General features: G+C 47.7%; 1 protein-coding gene across 2 annotated transcripts in view; it reads right to left on the bottom strand.

Annotated features, from left to right (window-relative positions):
- Positions 1–534: 534 nt before the first annotated feature.
- HK1 (hexokinase 1) overlaps positions 535–17559 on the bottom strand; it is a 42356-nt gene continuing 25331 nt past the window's right edge. For both annotated transcript variants that reach the window (XM_066324346.1, XM_066324347.1), the window contains exons 5-18: positions 17449–17544; positions 16143–16242; positions 15874–16057; positions 15515–15670; positions 13699–13932; positions 11965–12269; positions 11299–11447; positions 11056–11175; positions 10133–10228; positions 9272–9371; positions 7192–7375; positions 5249–5404; positions 4341–4574; positions 535–3675 (exon numbers count right to left, since the gene is read on the bottom strand). In XM_066324346.1, the coding sequence (XP_066180443.1) occupies positions 3531–3675; positions 4341–4574; positions 5249–5404; positions 7192–7375; positions 9272–9371; positions 10133–10228; positions 11056–11175; positions 11299–11447; positions 11965–12269; positions 13699–13932; positions 15515–15670; positions 15874–16057; positions 16143–16242; positions 17449–17544 (2259 nt within the window). In that variant the 3' untranslated portion in view covers positions 535–3530. The remainder of the gene's footprint in view (positions 3676–4340; positions 4575–5248; positions 5405–7191; positions 7376–9271; positions 9372–10132; positions 10229–11055; positions 11176–11298; positions 11448–11964; positions 12270–13698; positions 13933–15514; positions 15671–15873; positions 16058–16142; positions 16243–17448; positions 17545–17559) is intronic.

Here is a 17559-nt window from a genome sequence, read left to right as displayed (position 1 = left end):
ACACCTGAAACAGCCAGCCAGAGCCTATTCCAGATGCCCCAGTGTCACACACATGCCACCAGAACATCCCCTCTCCAGTTCCTGACTGGCACCAACATTTTCCGACAGCTCAAGGCTTTTCTTTCTCTTGTTGGGGGCAGCAAGCAGAGGATGATTTCTTCACATTCCAAAAGGAATGTGCCCTGGCAGACTCACAGCGCAGATCCTGAGGTTTCATCCCACAGAAACATCAATAGTTAAGGAAGCAGAGATGCTCTGAGCCCTTGTTATGTGGAAGGCAGCCCACATTATTCCTGTGATACATGAGGCAACAGGAACACCATGCTCCATGCTAAGTACATGCAATTCTTCATATAAATATAGACAGGATTAAATAACACACAGCAATAACGACACCCAGGCCAGCAATAAATCCCTCCCCTGCATGCTTATTTGTGCTCTAAGTAGCAAATCAGTCCCTGCAGTCAGTAAAGAAAAACACTTGAAGAATCTCATTTTTATGGTAAAGGAACGAACAAAAAGCACAGAACGGGGTTCAGAAGTTCAGAAACACTTTATTTTGCCTTCTGCTATTTTCTTAAGAAAACAAAACAAAACAAGGTCTGCTTGTTTTAAAACCCATTCAAAAGGTTTCTGAGAGAACCCCAGAGGAGTAAGGAGCAGATGACATTACAACAGTGGTATGCAAATGATTTTTTCCCCAGGAAATATAAGATTTTTTGTGTTCATACTGCAGTAATTACAGCTTAACAGTTAAGAGGACTGTGATTTAATTCACCAAGCCTAAAAGCTTTAAGAAAGACATCTCAATCATTGCTTGGGTAACATTGGAGACATTTCTTCAGACAGGTATAGCTTGTGATTGACTTGGAACAGTTTCCTAGGGGTAAGAAGTAGTGTGGAAATGAAAATCTCACCATGTCTCCCTTTGGAAAAGAACTGCCGTGTCTTATCAAGTACATCAACTATGGTCCATGGTAGGAAAAGTTAGAAACACAAACTCACTCTCTATTTGTTATGAGCTGGATCCAATAAACAAAACGACCTATGCCAGCATCTCCAAAACTCATAGTCACCCTGAGACCAAGTTTAACTTCCACTTCTCGTTCACCTTCTATCCTGCACTGAGCCTGGCTCACAGACGCTGAGGATCTCCAAACCCAAGCCCCCAGGCACGGCTCACACCACCCCTACAGCACTGCCCATGGCAGGCACAGGATTTGCAAACCTTCAAGCAAATTCAAATGCAATGTGTCCCCTGCGCCCAAAAAGTTTCTCACCTTCTTCTGTCTCCTGTCTGGGGTCATAGCTGCACATCAAGGCTGTCAGAGACTATTCAAGCTGTAACGTAAAATGGGTTATTGGAGAAGCACCGCTTTAGTGTACGCAAAAGGGGCTTTCATCTGCCACAACTCCAACACAGGCTGTGCCAGCCAGTGGTGTAGGAGCACCTGACACCGGGATTCCGCAGACATCCGCCCTACGCGCACAGGGAGCTCACAGACACGCTGTATCCATCACAAGCCTAAAGCAGCCACACCGCCCTTGGTGCAGCGCCCCGAGGTTTTCCTGCAGCACAGATTCCCCCTGCACAAGACAGGGCATGAGGTGCACCCAGACAAGCCACACAGCCCCTAAGATTTGGGCGCTGTCAGCGCTGCGCCTCTGCTGAACTACATCAGGAAACACGAGGCATGGGGACCTGTGTGAATCTCACCCCGAATGCCCGGGAATAAAAACACACACAAAACACAGGCACCACTGGGATTAGGTTGCAGCTCTCCCTACACAATAGCTCTTCCCAAAGCACTAAGCCACCAGCCAACAGCACCTCTTCCAGAAAGAACCACTAAACACCAGTTAACACACATCAAAAAAGTTTAATATTTTCACAAGTATCATTTAACACTAGTACCAGAGCTACTAGTGTGCAAAGTAAAAAGACCCTCTACCTTTGCAAAACCATTTAGGCATGCAATTTTTCAGGTAGACACACACTTAAAGCTGCAATGACTGTTTGTGACTTACAGGTTACTTTACAACATTCACTCACAGTGCACCATAATGCATATTGAAATGTTATCGATAGGTAGGGCAATCCAAATCTTAGGCAGTGGAATGAGAACAGAGAAGAGTAGCCTGCAAATTTCCGTCTCCTTTCTGCCAGAAAAGGCATCAGGGAAAACCATGCGGACATCTCAAATTCATTTTTGGTAGAAGAGTGGGAATTAGGGAGTGTTGTGTGGTCTCTCTCTTTGCAGAAAGTGGTGTGACTTACAAATGTTACTTGACATGTACCTTCCTAACTGCTTCTCAATTTAAGTGATGCAACTGGTATGCAAATATAATAATGGCATCGACTGGACAGAGGACAGGGTACACCACGTGTAAATGATCTGCTGTTGCTCCCATCCTTGGAATAAGCTGCACCAAATTTTGGCTTTGTGGGTTGTTTACGCACCCGGGTCCTCAGAGGCAAGATCTAAACGCAACCCTCCTCTTCCTTTCTGCACGCTTAACTTTTGGCCGAGTGTTCGTGTTCTGAGTAACTGCTGAACAGCATTAAAGGTTAAAGCTCTGTGTGGAAGCAAATACCCATTATTTAAGGCGAGAGACAGAAGTAGGCGCATCCAGGGGACGCAGTTGAGCTGCAGGTTTGGTGGAAGGGCAGCTGCAGTGCCCTGGCCCAGACTAACAAAAGAGATAGGAACTATTTTCTATAGGAACCCTTAGACAGAAGAATACAGCACGGCCGTGTAGGGACCATAGATCTACCAATTGAGGTCTGGAGATTTGGATTACCCCAATCACCAACCACTTGGCTTCGCTCTTTAGGGATTTCTTGCTGAAACATGACAGATTTCGCCCAGTAACACAGCTATTCACAGAAGCAATGGGGAATACCGGTGGAACCAGATCTGTGGGACAAGGGTGTTTACTTTCACCATAACAAGAGGCATCAAGGAAGCGAGTAAGTCGCGGTGTCGTGTCCCACTATAGAGTTACATGCGTGCACAGTGCTGACACACCATAATGTTTTCACAACTGCTTTAGACGAAACAACAGCAGGTAGATAATGCAGGAGGGAACTGTTGCTTCCCCTTCACTTAAAAGCATCAACACCCAGGTCTGGTGGTCAGCGTGCTGGCAGTGTGCTTAACAGGGATGCTGCAAAGAACACATTTGGTACGATGCAACAGGAGCTCTCAACGCACATCACTTGGGGGCAATTTCGTCTCAGACAAAAACTGATTTTTGACAACTGCAGAAATTATAGACTGTTTTTTTTCCATGACCTACAGATGGGGAAGGTACCAACAAGGTGAGTAAGAAACATGCAGATTGGGGTCCAGAAACAGGAGATATTATTAACAGCACACATTCTATCTTGTATCCTATTTTTTTATGTCATTAGTTGTATTTTTTTTTCCCCCGATAAAGCAGTGAGTTCTGGGTTTTTACCAGTTCTGACTATGCAGTCGCTGCTTTATGAGAAACACAAGACAGAATTGAGGCCAAGATTGTGGAGTTCAGTTCTGCTCAGCCTCACGAAGCCTGCATCCCACCGCTGTGATGAGCGCTGCCCCTTTCCCACTGCCGTCCTCCGACAGCAGGAAGGTCACGTCACAGTTGGGTGCCAGGTCTTTGACTGTTTGGTGCATGATCCTCGAGAAGCTGTAAAGGAAACAAGGGTGAGGAAGGTCCTGCAGCAACTGTGGAGCAGAGCACTGCTACGGGCATTTGCACTGCACCCCCTTTCATCTGGGTAAGAAGTAAAAAACCAGGGTGGATTTGAAGTCTGGGAGCAGTAGGAGTTAAAGAAAAAAACACTTGCATCCCAGCCCCGTCTGTCTGTGTGAGGTTCACTGGGATCACGAATCCACAGCAAAAGGAAAAAAACAGACCATGCAAGTCCTCCCCTTCCCACTCATCTCCCTCCATGCACACTAGAGGTAGGCACTAGTTCTCTTCTCCTCCTGCCCCCCCATGGTTCTGCAGCAGCTCTTCTCCACTGGACACCAGACACATCCTCCAAAGAGGCACCAGGCACTTCAGCATTGCTCTGTCATTGCCTGTCCAGAGCCAAGAGATCCTTCCCTTGCTAGACAGCTTCCAACTCACTCAGCAAGCTGTGTCCCCTTCAGTGTGGCACCACCCCAAGAATCTTTCACAAGTCGTTCTTGATCCTCTCGTTGCCCTTCAGAAAGCCCTGAGCCACCTGATTAAGACTTTTCTTTTCCTGGCCCTTATTCCAGCAGGTGACAGAGTCCAGTTGGGAGCATCAAGAGGAAGGACCTACACGCAATGCACAAACAGATGCTGAGAAGGCAAATACTCACTGTGGGTGGAGTTTGTAGAGAGTGCCATCCACACCAACCGTGATCTCCAGGCGCTCTAAGCCTCTGTTCTCCCTAATTTTATCTACAATGGCAGCCATTCCAGCGCCACACAGCTGAGCTGCTCGCCTCGACACTGCCCCGCAGACTGTCTTGACAATGATACTGTCGTCACAGGTGCTGTTGAGCCCCAGCTGCTGGAGGATGGTTCTCACCTGCAGCAAGGCTAACCTGTCACTGTAGGAGGAAAACACGGTGTTACAGGTTTCAAGCCATAAACCTCACTGCACTGGTGGCTGCAGCCATGCACCCACGCCAGGCAGCAGCCTCCCCTGACAGCACAAGTGACCTCAGGAAATGTAAATTCAGTCACCCTTGCGCTGTACTTCAGCCCAGGAGAGGTATGCAAGCAGCAACAAAGCTCCAAGTCCAGCTCTGCATTGCCTTCTCTTTCCTTACCATGGAGCATTCCAGGAAAATATTTTTAACAATGGCCTTGGGGTTTTTTTCCCACACAAAGCCTCAGAGATTGCTTTAAAATACAGAATCCAAGCAATAAAAGCACAAAAACACCCAGTAAGCAGTGCTCACTCAGCTAGTGTTCATTCAATTCCACAATTGCACCTAAACACACACAAGGGGCCCAGGAAAACGGCTTGATTTCCAAACGAGGAAATAAAATGATAGATCGAGGGAATCTTTGACAGCCCTTCCCAGGGTTTAGAAGTGAGCATTGCTAGAAATTCAGTTGATACTGTAAAGAATCCTCCTGCACAGACACAGATTGAAACCCAAATTCTCTTCAGAGAAGCAAGCAATGCTCTCCACCTGTCCCTCCCATCCAGCAAAGTCACCAGACGAACACTACTACACTCTTCCACTCTAAGCAGCCTCCCCTGCAGTGCTCTTACCTCTCAATCTGAGAAAGGAACTTGGTTTCAAAGATATGTCTGGTCTTCAGTGTCTCTGAAATCTGGCCTCGGAACAGGAAACCCCGTTTGGTGAAGTCGATCAAAATATTGCGGACTATTTCCCCCAGGTACATCCCGCTGATCATTTTCTCATATCTGCAAGGAAAGACAACTGTGCAGCTCAGAGGGAACCTGCCCATGTTTGCAAACGTAGCATCACAGGTGTGCTATCAGCCAGGCATCCTACCCACACAGGGCCCCTGGTGCCAGTGCTAAACATCACTCCTGGGACGCTCCTTATACCACGCTAGACAAAGGTCTGCAGGTGGAAGATATTTCCTCTCTCTAGGCTGAGGCAAGAAGACTCCAAGTGGAAAGCTTGGGTCCTGTGTGCACAGCTGGGGGCTGAGAGGGGGTTCAAGACAACTTGGTTCCTCCCTGGGGTTTTGGTAAACTGGTTTCCTACTGGAAAGCATTCTTCCAGCTGAAGAGCGTAAACCAACCCTGGACTACCAGCTTGCCAACTTGCAGGTCAGTGGTCCTGTGAACAGGCTGGACATGGGTTTTCTCATCCTTTATCGATATAAATATATATATATATATATATGTGCACAGGGTTGGTTTTGAAGCACAGTACTCCCTTAAAAACACTGCATTCGCAGTGACTGTACTTTGTGGTTTCCCTGTAATTTTGCTGCATGGAGCTACTGAGCTTTTTCTGTTTGGAGGTCTCAGCCATGGTTGGTACTCCCTTCCTTCCACCATCATTGTCACTTTAATAGAGCATTTTGGGGTCTGAATTGTGTCCTTACCAACAAGAACTGAACAGTTCCATTTTTTGAGAAGAGCATTCACTGCTGCATCCTTTATTTCACCTCCTGAAGCTCTGCAGCAGGGTTTGTGCCCTGGATTGAGCAGAGGCCAGTGCGCCATCCCGCTGGAAGCAGGCCATGCAGTCCATTTAATACCATGAACACTCTCAAGCCTGTACCCAGCAAGTGTCCTCCCTCCTGAGTGCCTAACTATCTCTGGAATAAATTATTCCCTTGGCAGCCTCTGCTACTGTCTTTGGCTGCTTACTCCATGCCAACTCTGCTGCTGCGTCAGGCTTGCTCCATGTTTGCCCCTCTGGGTCTGTTTGAGCTTCAGCTTCTAAAGAGCTTCCCATGGGACATGCCAATTTGTCTGTATTCCTCAGGTTTTTGTGGACAGATTTACTCCAGCCACAAAATCTTTTTAAAAGCTCCTGGCATCAAAGTACTGATGAAAAGAAATGATGAAAAACTGTAGTCCTAGCAAGCAACAGTCTCAGCCCACTATGCACGACCTCGTCAGCTTTTTCTTGAAGGGGACTGGGAAGCAAACAAAACAAAACAAAAAAGCCCAAACAAAAGCTTAATCCCAAAAAGGGGACCAAACTCCAGGAGCAAGAAAGGCAGGTCCTCTAAAATTACCTATCCCATCCAGAAAATTGTCTGAAATAAGAGCTGGCTGCAACTGCTAGAGAGCTCCTGACTGCTTTACAGTAAGCAGCTCCAAGCTTTAACCATACCAGCTGGTGTAAATTCAGGATTTCCACAAGCACAGCCCTCTACAAAGAGTTCAGCTAAAAGAGATTAACCTGAGACACAGAGCAAAAGAATGGCTGGCCATCTTATCCCCCTCAGTACAGCACGGGATGAGAAAAAGGGTCTCTTCATCATTTCACGACTTTTTAAGTCCTCACCGAAAGTGCTGCTGTGGAGTCCCATGAAAGCAAATAAGTCACAAAAAAGCAGCGTCCAGGAAAAGCACAGAAAGAGGAGATCCCACAGGATAGCAGGACTGCAGCCATTTTCCCCTCTTAACCTCTCCTTTCTCAACTGGGAGAAATCCAGTTTTCTCTTAAAAGCACTTAAGGCAGCCTGGCTTACACGCACAGCACACCATTTATCCTGCAGTACCTTTGCTTTCCAGCATTCAGTGAGAAGTCATCAACTGCTTTGTCATATATTGTCCTGATGTCGTCCAGGCATCCGTTGTCCCCGAACGCCCCCCACTCGGTGTTCACACACATCCGCCCCTGCTCACCATCCACCATCTCTATGTTCCTCATCTCCTCCATGTAACAGGCATTGCTGCCCGTTCCTGAAAGAAACACCAAAGTTACTCTTGGGTTGGAGCAAAACAACACGATAGCCAGCACCAAGCCCTGACAAACCCTCTGGGAGTTCTTGAATGTTTTTTTTGGGTTTTTTTCTGAAAGAAGTAGTTGAATCATCATTTGAAACATCACAAAAAAAAAAACCCAAAACCCTGACTCTTCAACAGTCCTAAACTGAGGGAGAACATTACTGCTGTGGTGCATTGCTCAGGGTGGCTCAGAAAGCAAGGCTCACCCAGGCCAGCTAGGCTGAGGGTCCCATTCTGCAGGGAGGAAGAGCAGGACAGCATTTTCAGCACACAAAACCTCACATGCTTCTGACCACAAAACAGCAGGAAGCAGACAGCTGGATTTTGTAGTTGGGAACCATCTTCCATAAAGCCCATGGACCCACAGAATTCAGGGGGAAACGTGCTGAACTGAAAGCCTCAGCAAGTTCTGATGCAGCAAGGGTTGTTTTACCAGCTGATTGCTTGGGGGAGGGGGTTCTGATTTTAATTGCTTATTTTCTCCAGCAGGAAGGTTACTTCCATGTTGAGATGAGGCCATATCTGATATTTCTTAAAGAGGATCCTAAGGAGTGTGGCAAAGTGCTCCATGTACACAGAGGTCTTTAGGGAGTAAAGCTTTATTAACAAAGACAAGCAGCTTTAGCTGCTACCAGGGCAAAAGTTCTCTTGAAATTACTTAACAAATTCTCATTTAATCCCGCATCCCAGATTATGCACCAGTTGCTACAGCAGGTCTGCTTTCCTTTGCCATTGTTCTAGGGTGTCATATCAATACAGTCTGGGCTGAAATAGATCCTCCCACAGTACTCCCCTGCTGCAGGAGAGCTGAGCCACAGCACAGGGTTTGGTAGGGGAGTGTCTGAGTTTTCAGGCTGAGAGCCAAGTCTGCAGGACCAAACCAGATCAAATCCAACTGTGGATTGCCAGCAGTGCCCAACCTCCCCCAGGTGCCATCAGCCAGGCAATCCAGGCAGGGCAGAGGGAGCTGCCAGAGCCTTTGGCTTTCATTCCCATTATCCCAGAGGTACTCAGGCCACCTCTGACCCCCTGCTCTGCACACAGACACGCTGGCTGCACAGCAGATCTGGCAGAGCTGCAGTGGATGGTCCCCAGGGGATGTTCTCAGCACCCCAAGGACACACTGTCCTTCCTGCAGGGAACTCTGGTTCCTGAAAACACGCCACTGATGGAGCTGCGCAGACACGGTTTCCTACCCACACTGCACTGTGCTGACTCATCCTGGACATTTTCCAACTGTCTGGAGGAGAAATTGGTGTTTTGTTTTTTTTTTCCTACAAGGCACCTCGCAACTGAAAGCATTCTTAAAGCTTGCAGGTGCCTTGTCCCCTTCTCTCCCATGGAAACCTCATTTCTCTGGAGAGCTTTGGGAATTCACACTGCCCCGTGACTCAGGCTCCCCAAGCGTGGCATTTGCACAGGCATCCTGTGGAATTACTTGAGCTGTCTCACTGCTGGGAAGGGTGCTGTGTGTCACTACACTCAGCCTAGCAGAGCTCTCCACCACATGCCACTTGGCAATTGTGCCTGCACCTTGCAACTTTATTCTGAGAGACCACATGGTTGAGGAAAGCTGTGGGCACCTGAACACCCCAGCAGGTGAGCCCATATCTGCTCTCCTCCCAAGCAGCAATGTGCCTTTACCAGAAAAAACAGGCAGGATTTATCGTGCGTCACAGCCTCTGCTTATTTCAACTGACTGTGGACAGAACTAAGCCGGCTGTTGAATTTTGTTCTCTCCTACTCCTAGATATCTTAGCTTTATCTTCAGTTAACCACAGGGATGCCTCCATGAGAATACAGAGAGATGTGTGGACGTGCTGTTTAACAAAAAGCAGCTCTAACACGTACCCACAATGAGCCCAATTTCACAGTTTGGATCTTCATAAGCACAAGTCATCATTGTGCCCACTGTATCATTCACCACAGCCACCACATCCAAGTCAAATTCCTTTGGGAGAGAGAAAACAGTAGTGAGAACTCTGGGCTAGGGGCAGTCCCTCACACCAAAGGGGATGCTGTAGAAACACACTGGAAACAAACAACTGAAATCACCTGCCTGATTTCACACATGCAGATTTCACACATGCAAACAGGAATCTAATCTACCACCAGGCAGCAAAGGTATATGCTCTACCTACGACAGACTGTCTCAGAATGAAGTATATCCCTGGCTGTTCTCCTTGGCCTAGGTATGTTCGAGCACTTCTCTTTTACATATGGGCACATGGTACAAACTTTCAGTATCACAGCAAATATGTTGCAATCCCAGTAACAAAGTTTTTAAGACTTCCTTTTCACTGGCCGATAAAAACTGTGCAAAATTAACACCCTTCTCAGGCTGTTTTTCTTCCCTTCCCTTTCCTAGAAAGTTTTGGCTAAACTGGTTGAAGCTTTCTCAAGATCAAGAAGAGGAGGTGAAAACTGTCCTTTAGGGCGCACTGAGCTGCATTCCTACAATCAGCATTTTGAAAACTCCTGCTTTCTCCATGCACGTGGAAATCGCCACAGAGTTTGAAGGAAGCCTTGAAAGTTCTGACAAATGTGGCAAGTTAGGAGCTTCTGGGGAAAAACAGTCTTCTGTGCAAGACAGGAGGCACAGCCTCTGTCTACAAAGAACACAAATCCTGTGAGAGGGAGCCATCCTGACTCACAAGGTCTGTCAAGTCTGGAGAGGAGTAGAATGAGGGGAAAAAAAAAGAGGAAAATCACCTCTCTTCTTTTAATTCCTTCTCTAAGTAAATATACCACATCTTCTCCCTCACAATCTGTAGCTTTGAAGCCTTTTGTCCAATTGAGAAGGATACCCTATAAAGAAAGAAAATAGGTTATCAAGTTGCTTGGACTCAGATGTTACTCTGTACGCTTAACATTTCAAACACTTTAGTGTGATGTTTCACAGAAGAGTTTCTGTGAAAAGGAACATCTCCTCAGTATGTCGGATTTGCATCTAGAACAACTAAATGCAATTGGGCTCTAAATTTTCAGAGCAATGCAACAAACTAAAGAAGTATGACAGGAACAACAAACTCCAAACCCCCAAAAAAGTGTTATAGAAAATATGCCTTTCTTAAAAGAAACCCCAGGTATGTACACAGGAAACTATTAACAGCTGCAGAGGTTAGTGTAAGTGCATGGCAGTGAAGAAGTTAAACACGTAAGTCCAAAGAACACAAGTCCATTTTGTCAGAGATGTGCTGAAGGCCACGCTGTCACCCTTAGGGTGACACAGCCCTCAGACTCTGGTGCAACCACTGCATCCAGTGAGACGAATTCAGCTGGGAATAGGCACTGGTAGCAGGGATGGACTTTTGCTTACTGCTTGCAAAACCAGGGAAGTGTCACAGACCAGCAGGTTTACACAGTTGGAAAAAAACCACAATGCCTTAAAAAAGGGATATGACCCACCATGGAAACTTTAAACGCTCTTATCTGTCACAGCCATGGGCTGAGCAGCATTTGCATTACTACCCTTAAAGGAACTATTTATAGGAGCAGCTGTTCTAGTCAGGGTCAGCGCATGAACCTTCCCCTGGTACGACCTTCCTGTAAGTGTCACGTGGATAACATGAAGGCAGAGAAACCAGGCCTGGCATAAGCACAGAAGCAGATTCAAAAGATACTCAAGAACTTACAGCATCCAGACTGGTCTGCTTGCAAGGGAAGGAAAAGGTGAAGCCAAGAGGAAGACGTGCGCCTTTTATCCCCATATAATCCAGGAAGTCAGAAATGCAGGTAACGATGTGATCAAACAGCTTTAAAGAGAAAAGTCATGATATTTGATATTTGAAATTCATGATATTTGAAGTTGTACATGTTATGTGCTCTTAAGGAGTTATTTAAAAGGCAGCAGTGCAGCCAAAGAGAAACACAAATACCTCTTCTCCTGTTCCCTGCATCACCTCTATGGGAATGGCATAGATTTTGTTGTGCATCTCCACTGTTCTCCTTTTACCACTGCGGATTTTCACCAGCAAAACTCTAAAGTTTGTCCCTCCAAGGTCAAGTGCCAGAAAGTCTCCATTCTCTGTAAAAGAATATGTATGTATATTTGAAGAACTGTAAGTAAAATCTGAATAAATGCTTTTCTGAAAGTATTTTGATAGAAAATCTCCCACAAACTCAGCTGGAAAGATCCTCATCAAGGGAAGAGTATAGCTGCTGCTCTGATTATTTTGTTTTCCTTTAAACCAACGAAGGTAAAAAGGACCCACACAACTGTTCCCTGAGAGAGCAAGCTGAAATTTGGCCAACCACACTGAAATGCAAAGTAATGCGAACAGGCTTCGTATGGGTTTGGGTTTACAATCCGAGTTGTGGTTTTATGATCCCAGCTGGGGTTTTCTCCCCTCAAGCTGTGACTTTGACTGAGGCAAGGACACAGGACCAAACTGCAGCAACCAGCACAGGGCCAATGTTGAGATCTGAGGTTCCTCTTTGGTTGCACCAGATCTGCTCAGCCTCACCAAACCCCACACTGGGAGCCCGTTTTGGGCGCCCTGTAGCCGAGCCAGCATCCTCACTGCAGCGAGGCCGTGCTCTACCTGTCCCATCCGGCGTGCTGCGGACGAAGGTGGGCAGCATTTTCACTTTGGCCGTGTCGTGAGTCTTCTTCTTCAGCCCCGCCTCCATCTCCGCCCTCATCCTCTTCTTCACCTGCAGCAGCTGCTCGTGGGTGAGCTTGAACTCAGCCAGGGTCTCGTCGATGAGGCGGTGCTGCTCCGACAGCCGGTACGCCACGGCCGTCACCATGGCCGCTCCCTTGCCGCTGCCGCTCTCCGACAGCAGGAACCGCACCTCCGAGTCGGGCACCAGGCGCCGCGTGGTTTTGTGCAAGCGTCGGGCGTACCTGCGGGGAGGGGAGGATGCAAGCCTGGCCTCTGCACTGCATTCCAAATTCTGCACTGCATCCCCTCCAGATCTGCACTGCATCCCCTCCAGATCTGCACTGCATCCCCTCCAGATCTGCACTGCGCACCCCCCAAAATCTGCACTGCATCCCCTCCAGATCTGCACTGCGCACCCCCCAAAATCTGCACTGCATCCCCTCCAGATCTGCACTGTGCCCCCCAAAATCTGCACTGCATCCCCTCCAGATCTGCACTGCGCACCCCAAAATCTGCACTGCGCCCCCCAAAATCTGCACTGCATCCCCTCCAGATCTGCACTGTGCACCCCCCAAAATCTGCCCTGCGCACCCCAAAATCTGTGCTGCTGACAGCAACCCAACACAAGGGCAGTGGGCAAACTCACCATGCTCAAACTAGCTACAGCCTCCCAAGCAGGAAAACTGCCCGGGAAGAGCAGTTCTTCCCCACAGCCTCCTTCCTCCTGAATTTCTAAGCAAAGCCAGTAAAAAGCAGGGGAGAGCATCAGCCTCATGCCCTGAACATGACTGTGGATGGGAGAAACTCCCTGGCTGCGATGCTGCTCCGATTCCCTCTCCTGGGGTCCTCTCCTGAACTCACTGGTTTAGATGGTTTGTGAAACAGTTAAGAAACCAAAATTGCCCATGTTTATGATCTTAACAATCCCCAGACCTTGCCCAATCTGGAAAAGCTAGTCAGAACAGCATTCTTGGAAACTTTTTTTGTTTGCTGAAATTCTATGGTTTTCTTTACCAGACGAAAATATCTTTTTCAACAAATAATGAGAAACTGAAAATTAATCATTAAGCATACTTCTCCTTTCAGAAGTTCCCCCATAAACATAATTTTTTGATTTCTACACAAATCTATACACCTGTTTCACTAAAAATGTAACTTTCAAGATGGGGGAAAACCAAGACAAAGGCTTTTTATAGGTCACAGAAATCTAAGCACTGTTTCCCACCCTCCCTGGTTTCCAAGTGCATCTTCAGAAGAGATTGGCAAAAATAGGGTTAGGCACGGGTATTTTAAACTGGAAATGGAGATGAAGGTGAATTAATGCAGGTCTCCTCACAGCCCAATCAAAGGGCACAAAGTAGTACATTGAACAAAGAAACTCTCCTTCCAAGAGGTCTCTTGATGATATCTTAAGATACCTACTCAGACCACCATAGTTTTCCCTGACACTGCACTATCCAGTTACTCAGGGTTTTGGCTCCTTTCTTCATTTAAAAGACATCTTTCCTTCCCCTCAAGCTCCCCAGCTCAGACCTAAACCCCCACACGCCCATGCTTTGGGTTCTTCATCTCTCAGCCTGCCTGGGCGATGTCCTGCTCACCATGCTCACCCCTCTGCCAACCAGAGCCCGTAGCAGGTGAAGTGTTAGTGGCAGAAGCAGAGGGACTCACTGTGGATGCATCTTGTAGAGGGAGCCATCCACACCCACGGTGGTGCGGAGGCGGCCGACGCCCTTGTTGTCCCGCAGCTGGTTGAGTATGGCGCCCAGGGTGGAGGCCACCAGGTTGGCCGAGCGGAAGGACACGATGGTGCAGACGTGCTGGACAGCGATGCAGTCCTCGTGGGACGGCTCCACCCCCAGCCGGGTCAGGATCTCTTTGGCTTTGTTCAAACCTTCTTTGCTCCTGCAAAGTGAAGGGCACTCCTGAGTGGCCATGTCCTGGACTGCAGGACTGAGGCACATCCAAACATGGGTGTCCCTGCATCAGCTTTGAGAAAGTTAGAACATTTCTTAGGGATCTGGACTAGAAAGCTCTATGAGGTTTGAAATAAAATATTCTCATTCATTCACTCATAGATGGAAAAGCTTTCCACTAAAGCCTGGTGCAAACATGCCACCTACAAACAATGCAGTTCCAGGTACTACAGCAGCCACACTACGGGGAGGGCTTGGAGGAATTAAAATGCCTTTTCATTACAGTGATGCTTTAACCTGCAAACGGCTTCTCTCGAGCATGAAGCACCAGCCTCACAATTCAGCACAGGCCCGAGCACACACCCAATCCCACACTCATTCCTTCGCATGTCGTGATAAATTAAAGCCCTGTGCAAAAAACAAAACCCTGAGCAAAGGTTGCCTAAGCAATTTCATCCTAATGGGTCTCTTTTCATGCTTTTACAACGCCACTGAATCTCTGCATCTTGCATTGTTTTTTCCCTCATTAGCATCCAGCCTGAGAGCAAATCTTCTGGCAAAACTTCTCCTCGTGCAGCTTGGTCATTTCCCAGACAAAAATACAAGGGGTACATAACTTGCCATCCCTAACTGCACTCCATACATCTTTTTAAGGCCTCTTTATGTTGCTAGCACCAGCTAGAAATTTGAAGCTGCACAGGGATGTGCCCCCTACTTATAACTGAAGTGTCTCTTCCAGAAATAAGGTGGGATTTCGGGACAGGTTTTTCCCTTTTAGTAACTGAATTTCTCAATAACTGCATTTTTCGCACTGCTGTTCAACATTACCTAGGTCCACAACACAAGACCTCTGTGGTTAAGACAAATTAACACACATTTAATGGAAAGCCGTTCAGATAACATGGTCTGCAGGGACAGGAGTAAACTGTGGCAGGAGAAACAGGCATTACAGAAGTTACTGGCTGTTCCCTTGGTGTCATACTTGCTATTTCAAAAAGAAAATCCAGCCCAATGACTATGGTACAAACTATCCCAGTGATGTGAATTTTAAAAGCAGAGGGGGAAGAGCCTGTAAGTACTGGCCAAAAGGGTAATGACACTAAGAAACCAACTGGCACATAGCTCAGAGGTCACTGTGCAGCACCCAGCCCTGCCTACGAGACTGAATGCTCTGCCTTGTCACACTTGTTTTCTTTCTGCCCAGCAATCCTAGGGATACAGCAAGGAGCAACACAAGTATTTGCTAGGAGGCACTAAGCCAGCTCACTCCCATGTTCAGCTGCGGGGTAGTAACTGTGTGAGCAGTGAGAGAGGTACTACAGCTCGTACCCGGAAAGCTGCATGGACTGGCAGACTTTATAGCTCCTCCCAACACAGAAGAAGGGAGAAATTTTGGGGAGGAGGGCATGGGCTGTCCTGCTGGGCATCCCCACATGCCAGCTCTGTGCAGGCAGCAGAGAACGGCAGCCACCCTCAATGCAGCACACTTCCCCACAAAGCAAAAGCAGCGGGAAAATTAACATTCAGAGTCACAGTGAAGCCCAAGAAGTGAAAACTGATAGATTACTCACTTTTCAATGGCAGAAACATGCTTTGTCTCAAACTTCCCTTTGGTGAGAAGCTCAGGGGTGATTCTCCCCTCAAAGAGCAGCCCCTCCTTGGCCATCTTCACCAGGATGAGCCTTACCAGCTCCCCCATGTACAGCCCGCTGACCATCTTCTCAAACCTGCAGGAGAGGACAGCAATCACCCAGGAGTCCATGGGCAACACTGGGAAGCAGAGCCCAGCTGTGCAACCATAAGACTTGGCCCAGCCAGAGGTTTGCCTGGCCACAGGCAAAGCTTTACTGAACCGCAGAATTCCTAACTCAAGTGGGAAATGGGGCACAGAACAGAAAACAGCACAAGAAATGTTCACGGCCTCACTCACAGCTGCTTCCCAGGATTAAGGGAGCCACGGTCAATCTCTCGATCAAACTCGGTCCTGATGTCTTCCAGGGAGCCGTCATCTCCGAAGGCGCCCCACTCCGTGTTAATGCACATCCTGCCCTCGTCCCCCTCCACCAGGTCGATGTGCCGCATCTCCTCCATGTAGCAGGCATTGGTGCCCGTGCCTGGAGGAAAGGACAGCAGAAGGCGCTGACCAGGCTGGCCAGGCAGAGGCAGAGGCAGAGCAGCCCATGCCCCCATCGTAGTTACCGATGATGAGGCCGACTTCGCAGCGCTGGTCGTCAAAGCCACACGTCATCATGGTCCCCACAGTGTCGTTCACCACAGCCATGATATCCGCATCGTAGTCCTGGGGAGCAACAAAGCGTTACTTGGGCCACAGGGCTCCTCTGGAAAACGCTGCTCCTGCTCCTCACCGGCTTGCTCTCAGCAAATAGTTTCACGAGGAACAGGAGGCAAATATACTGTCTGAATACCACAGCTCATCTTTTAAAATATTCCCTGTTCTGTCTGCCAGTTCCCCATCCCGTGTACCCAAGAAGGCAGTGAGAGCAGACTAATGCAAGCAGTGAAACAGTACCAAGGATCACTCTAGAGAGTACAGACCTGCTGTCACATAAGCACTTAGGCAGGAAAGAAAAGGCCTTCTATACACGAGGGAGAGGGAACTTTGCACTGAAACATCATGGTATGATTTGAAGCAGTTGCTTGAGGAGTCAATCTAGAAAATATTTCTTACAGATTCACTTAAACCATCACTGTGTTTTATTTTAAGTGAAGATTTCAATACAAAAATAATGCAATTAAGTAAATGACCTGCAGCCCATTCCTTTCCATGTTTTTCAGTGTGTGATTCTACCAAGTTTAATGATAGTAACCGACTGCAGCAAAGCTGTTCGGTCATGGCAAAATTCAGGTTTGCTTGAGTCCACAACTGCCCAAAGAAAGCAAATACTTCACAGTTACCAATGAATTTTTGGATGCTGAGTAGTCAACATATGACCTGGCTGCAAGCATTAAGCAAACCCAAATTCATTCCCTCTCACGCTCATTGCCTTTTTATTTGTTTAAATCAGCAACCTGGTCACCTTCACTCTCTGTAAAGTCAACACTGAGAAACTGCAAGGAGTAACAGCTCGTTGAGCCTGAATTCCCCTTCTCTTCTACTTAGCTCCTCTCCTGCTCCCACGCACAGCAGGTGCACAACTGAGCTGAGTCCAGTCCATGAAAAACAAGTTTCTCAGGAATGGGATGCGTTCATATCACTGAAAAGCCACAGCATTGCCACACAGCACTTCTTCAGCTTTTGAAGAGTGATAAAATCACTGGAGGCTGCCAGCAAAAAGCCACAACACAGCAACTCAGCTCTGTGAGGAAAATCACAGCTTCCACAACAACTCTGACGCCGCTTCATTTTCCCAGCAGACCCACCCCTTTTCATGCAAGAAAGCTGAGCTTCACCACCATTTAGACCACCTGCTCAAGGGAACCACATGAAGAGTGGTCCCTGACAAAGCTGAGACACAGCTAAAAAGGGGAAAGAAGTGCAACTTACCCCACGTTTCTTGATGGCCTTGTTAAGCAGCCTCACAACATCTGCTCCCTCCACTCCGCTTGCCTTGAAGCGCTTTGTCCAGGTTATCAGAAAACCCTGACAAAACAAGAC

The sequence above is a fragment of the Sylvia atricapilla genome, chromosome 8 (assembly GCF_009819655.1).
Source record: "Sylvia atricapilla isolate bSylAtr1 chromosome 8, bSylAtr1.pri, whole genome shotgun sequence".
Classification (NCBI taxonomy): domain Eukaryota; kingdom Metazoa; phylum Chordata; class Aves; order Passeriformes; family Sylviidae; genus Sylvia; species Sylvia atricapilla.
The sequence above is the reverse complement of the archived record's forward strand: the minus strand, read 5'-3'. Positions and strand labels throughout refer to the sequence as shown.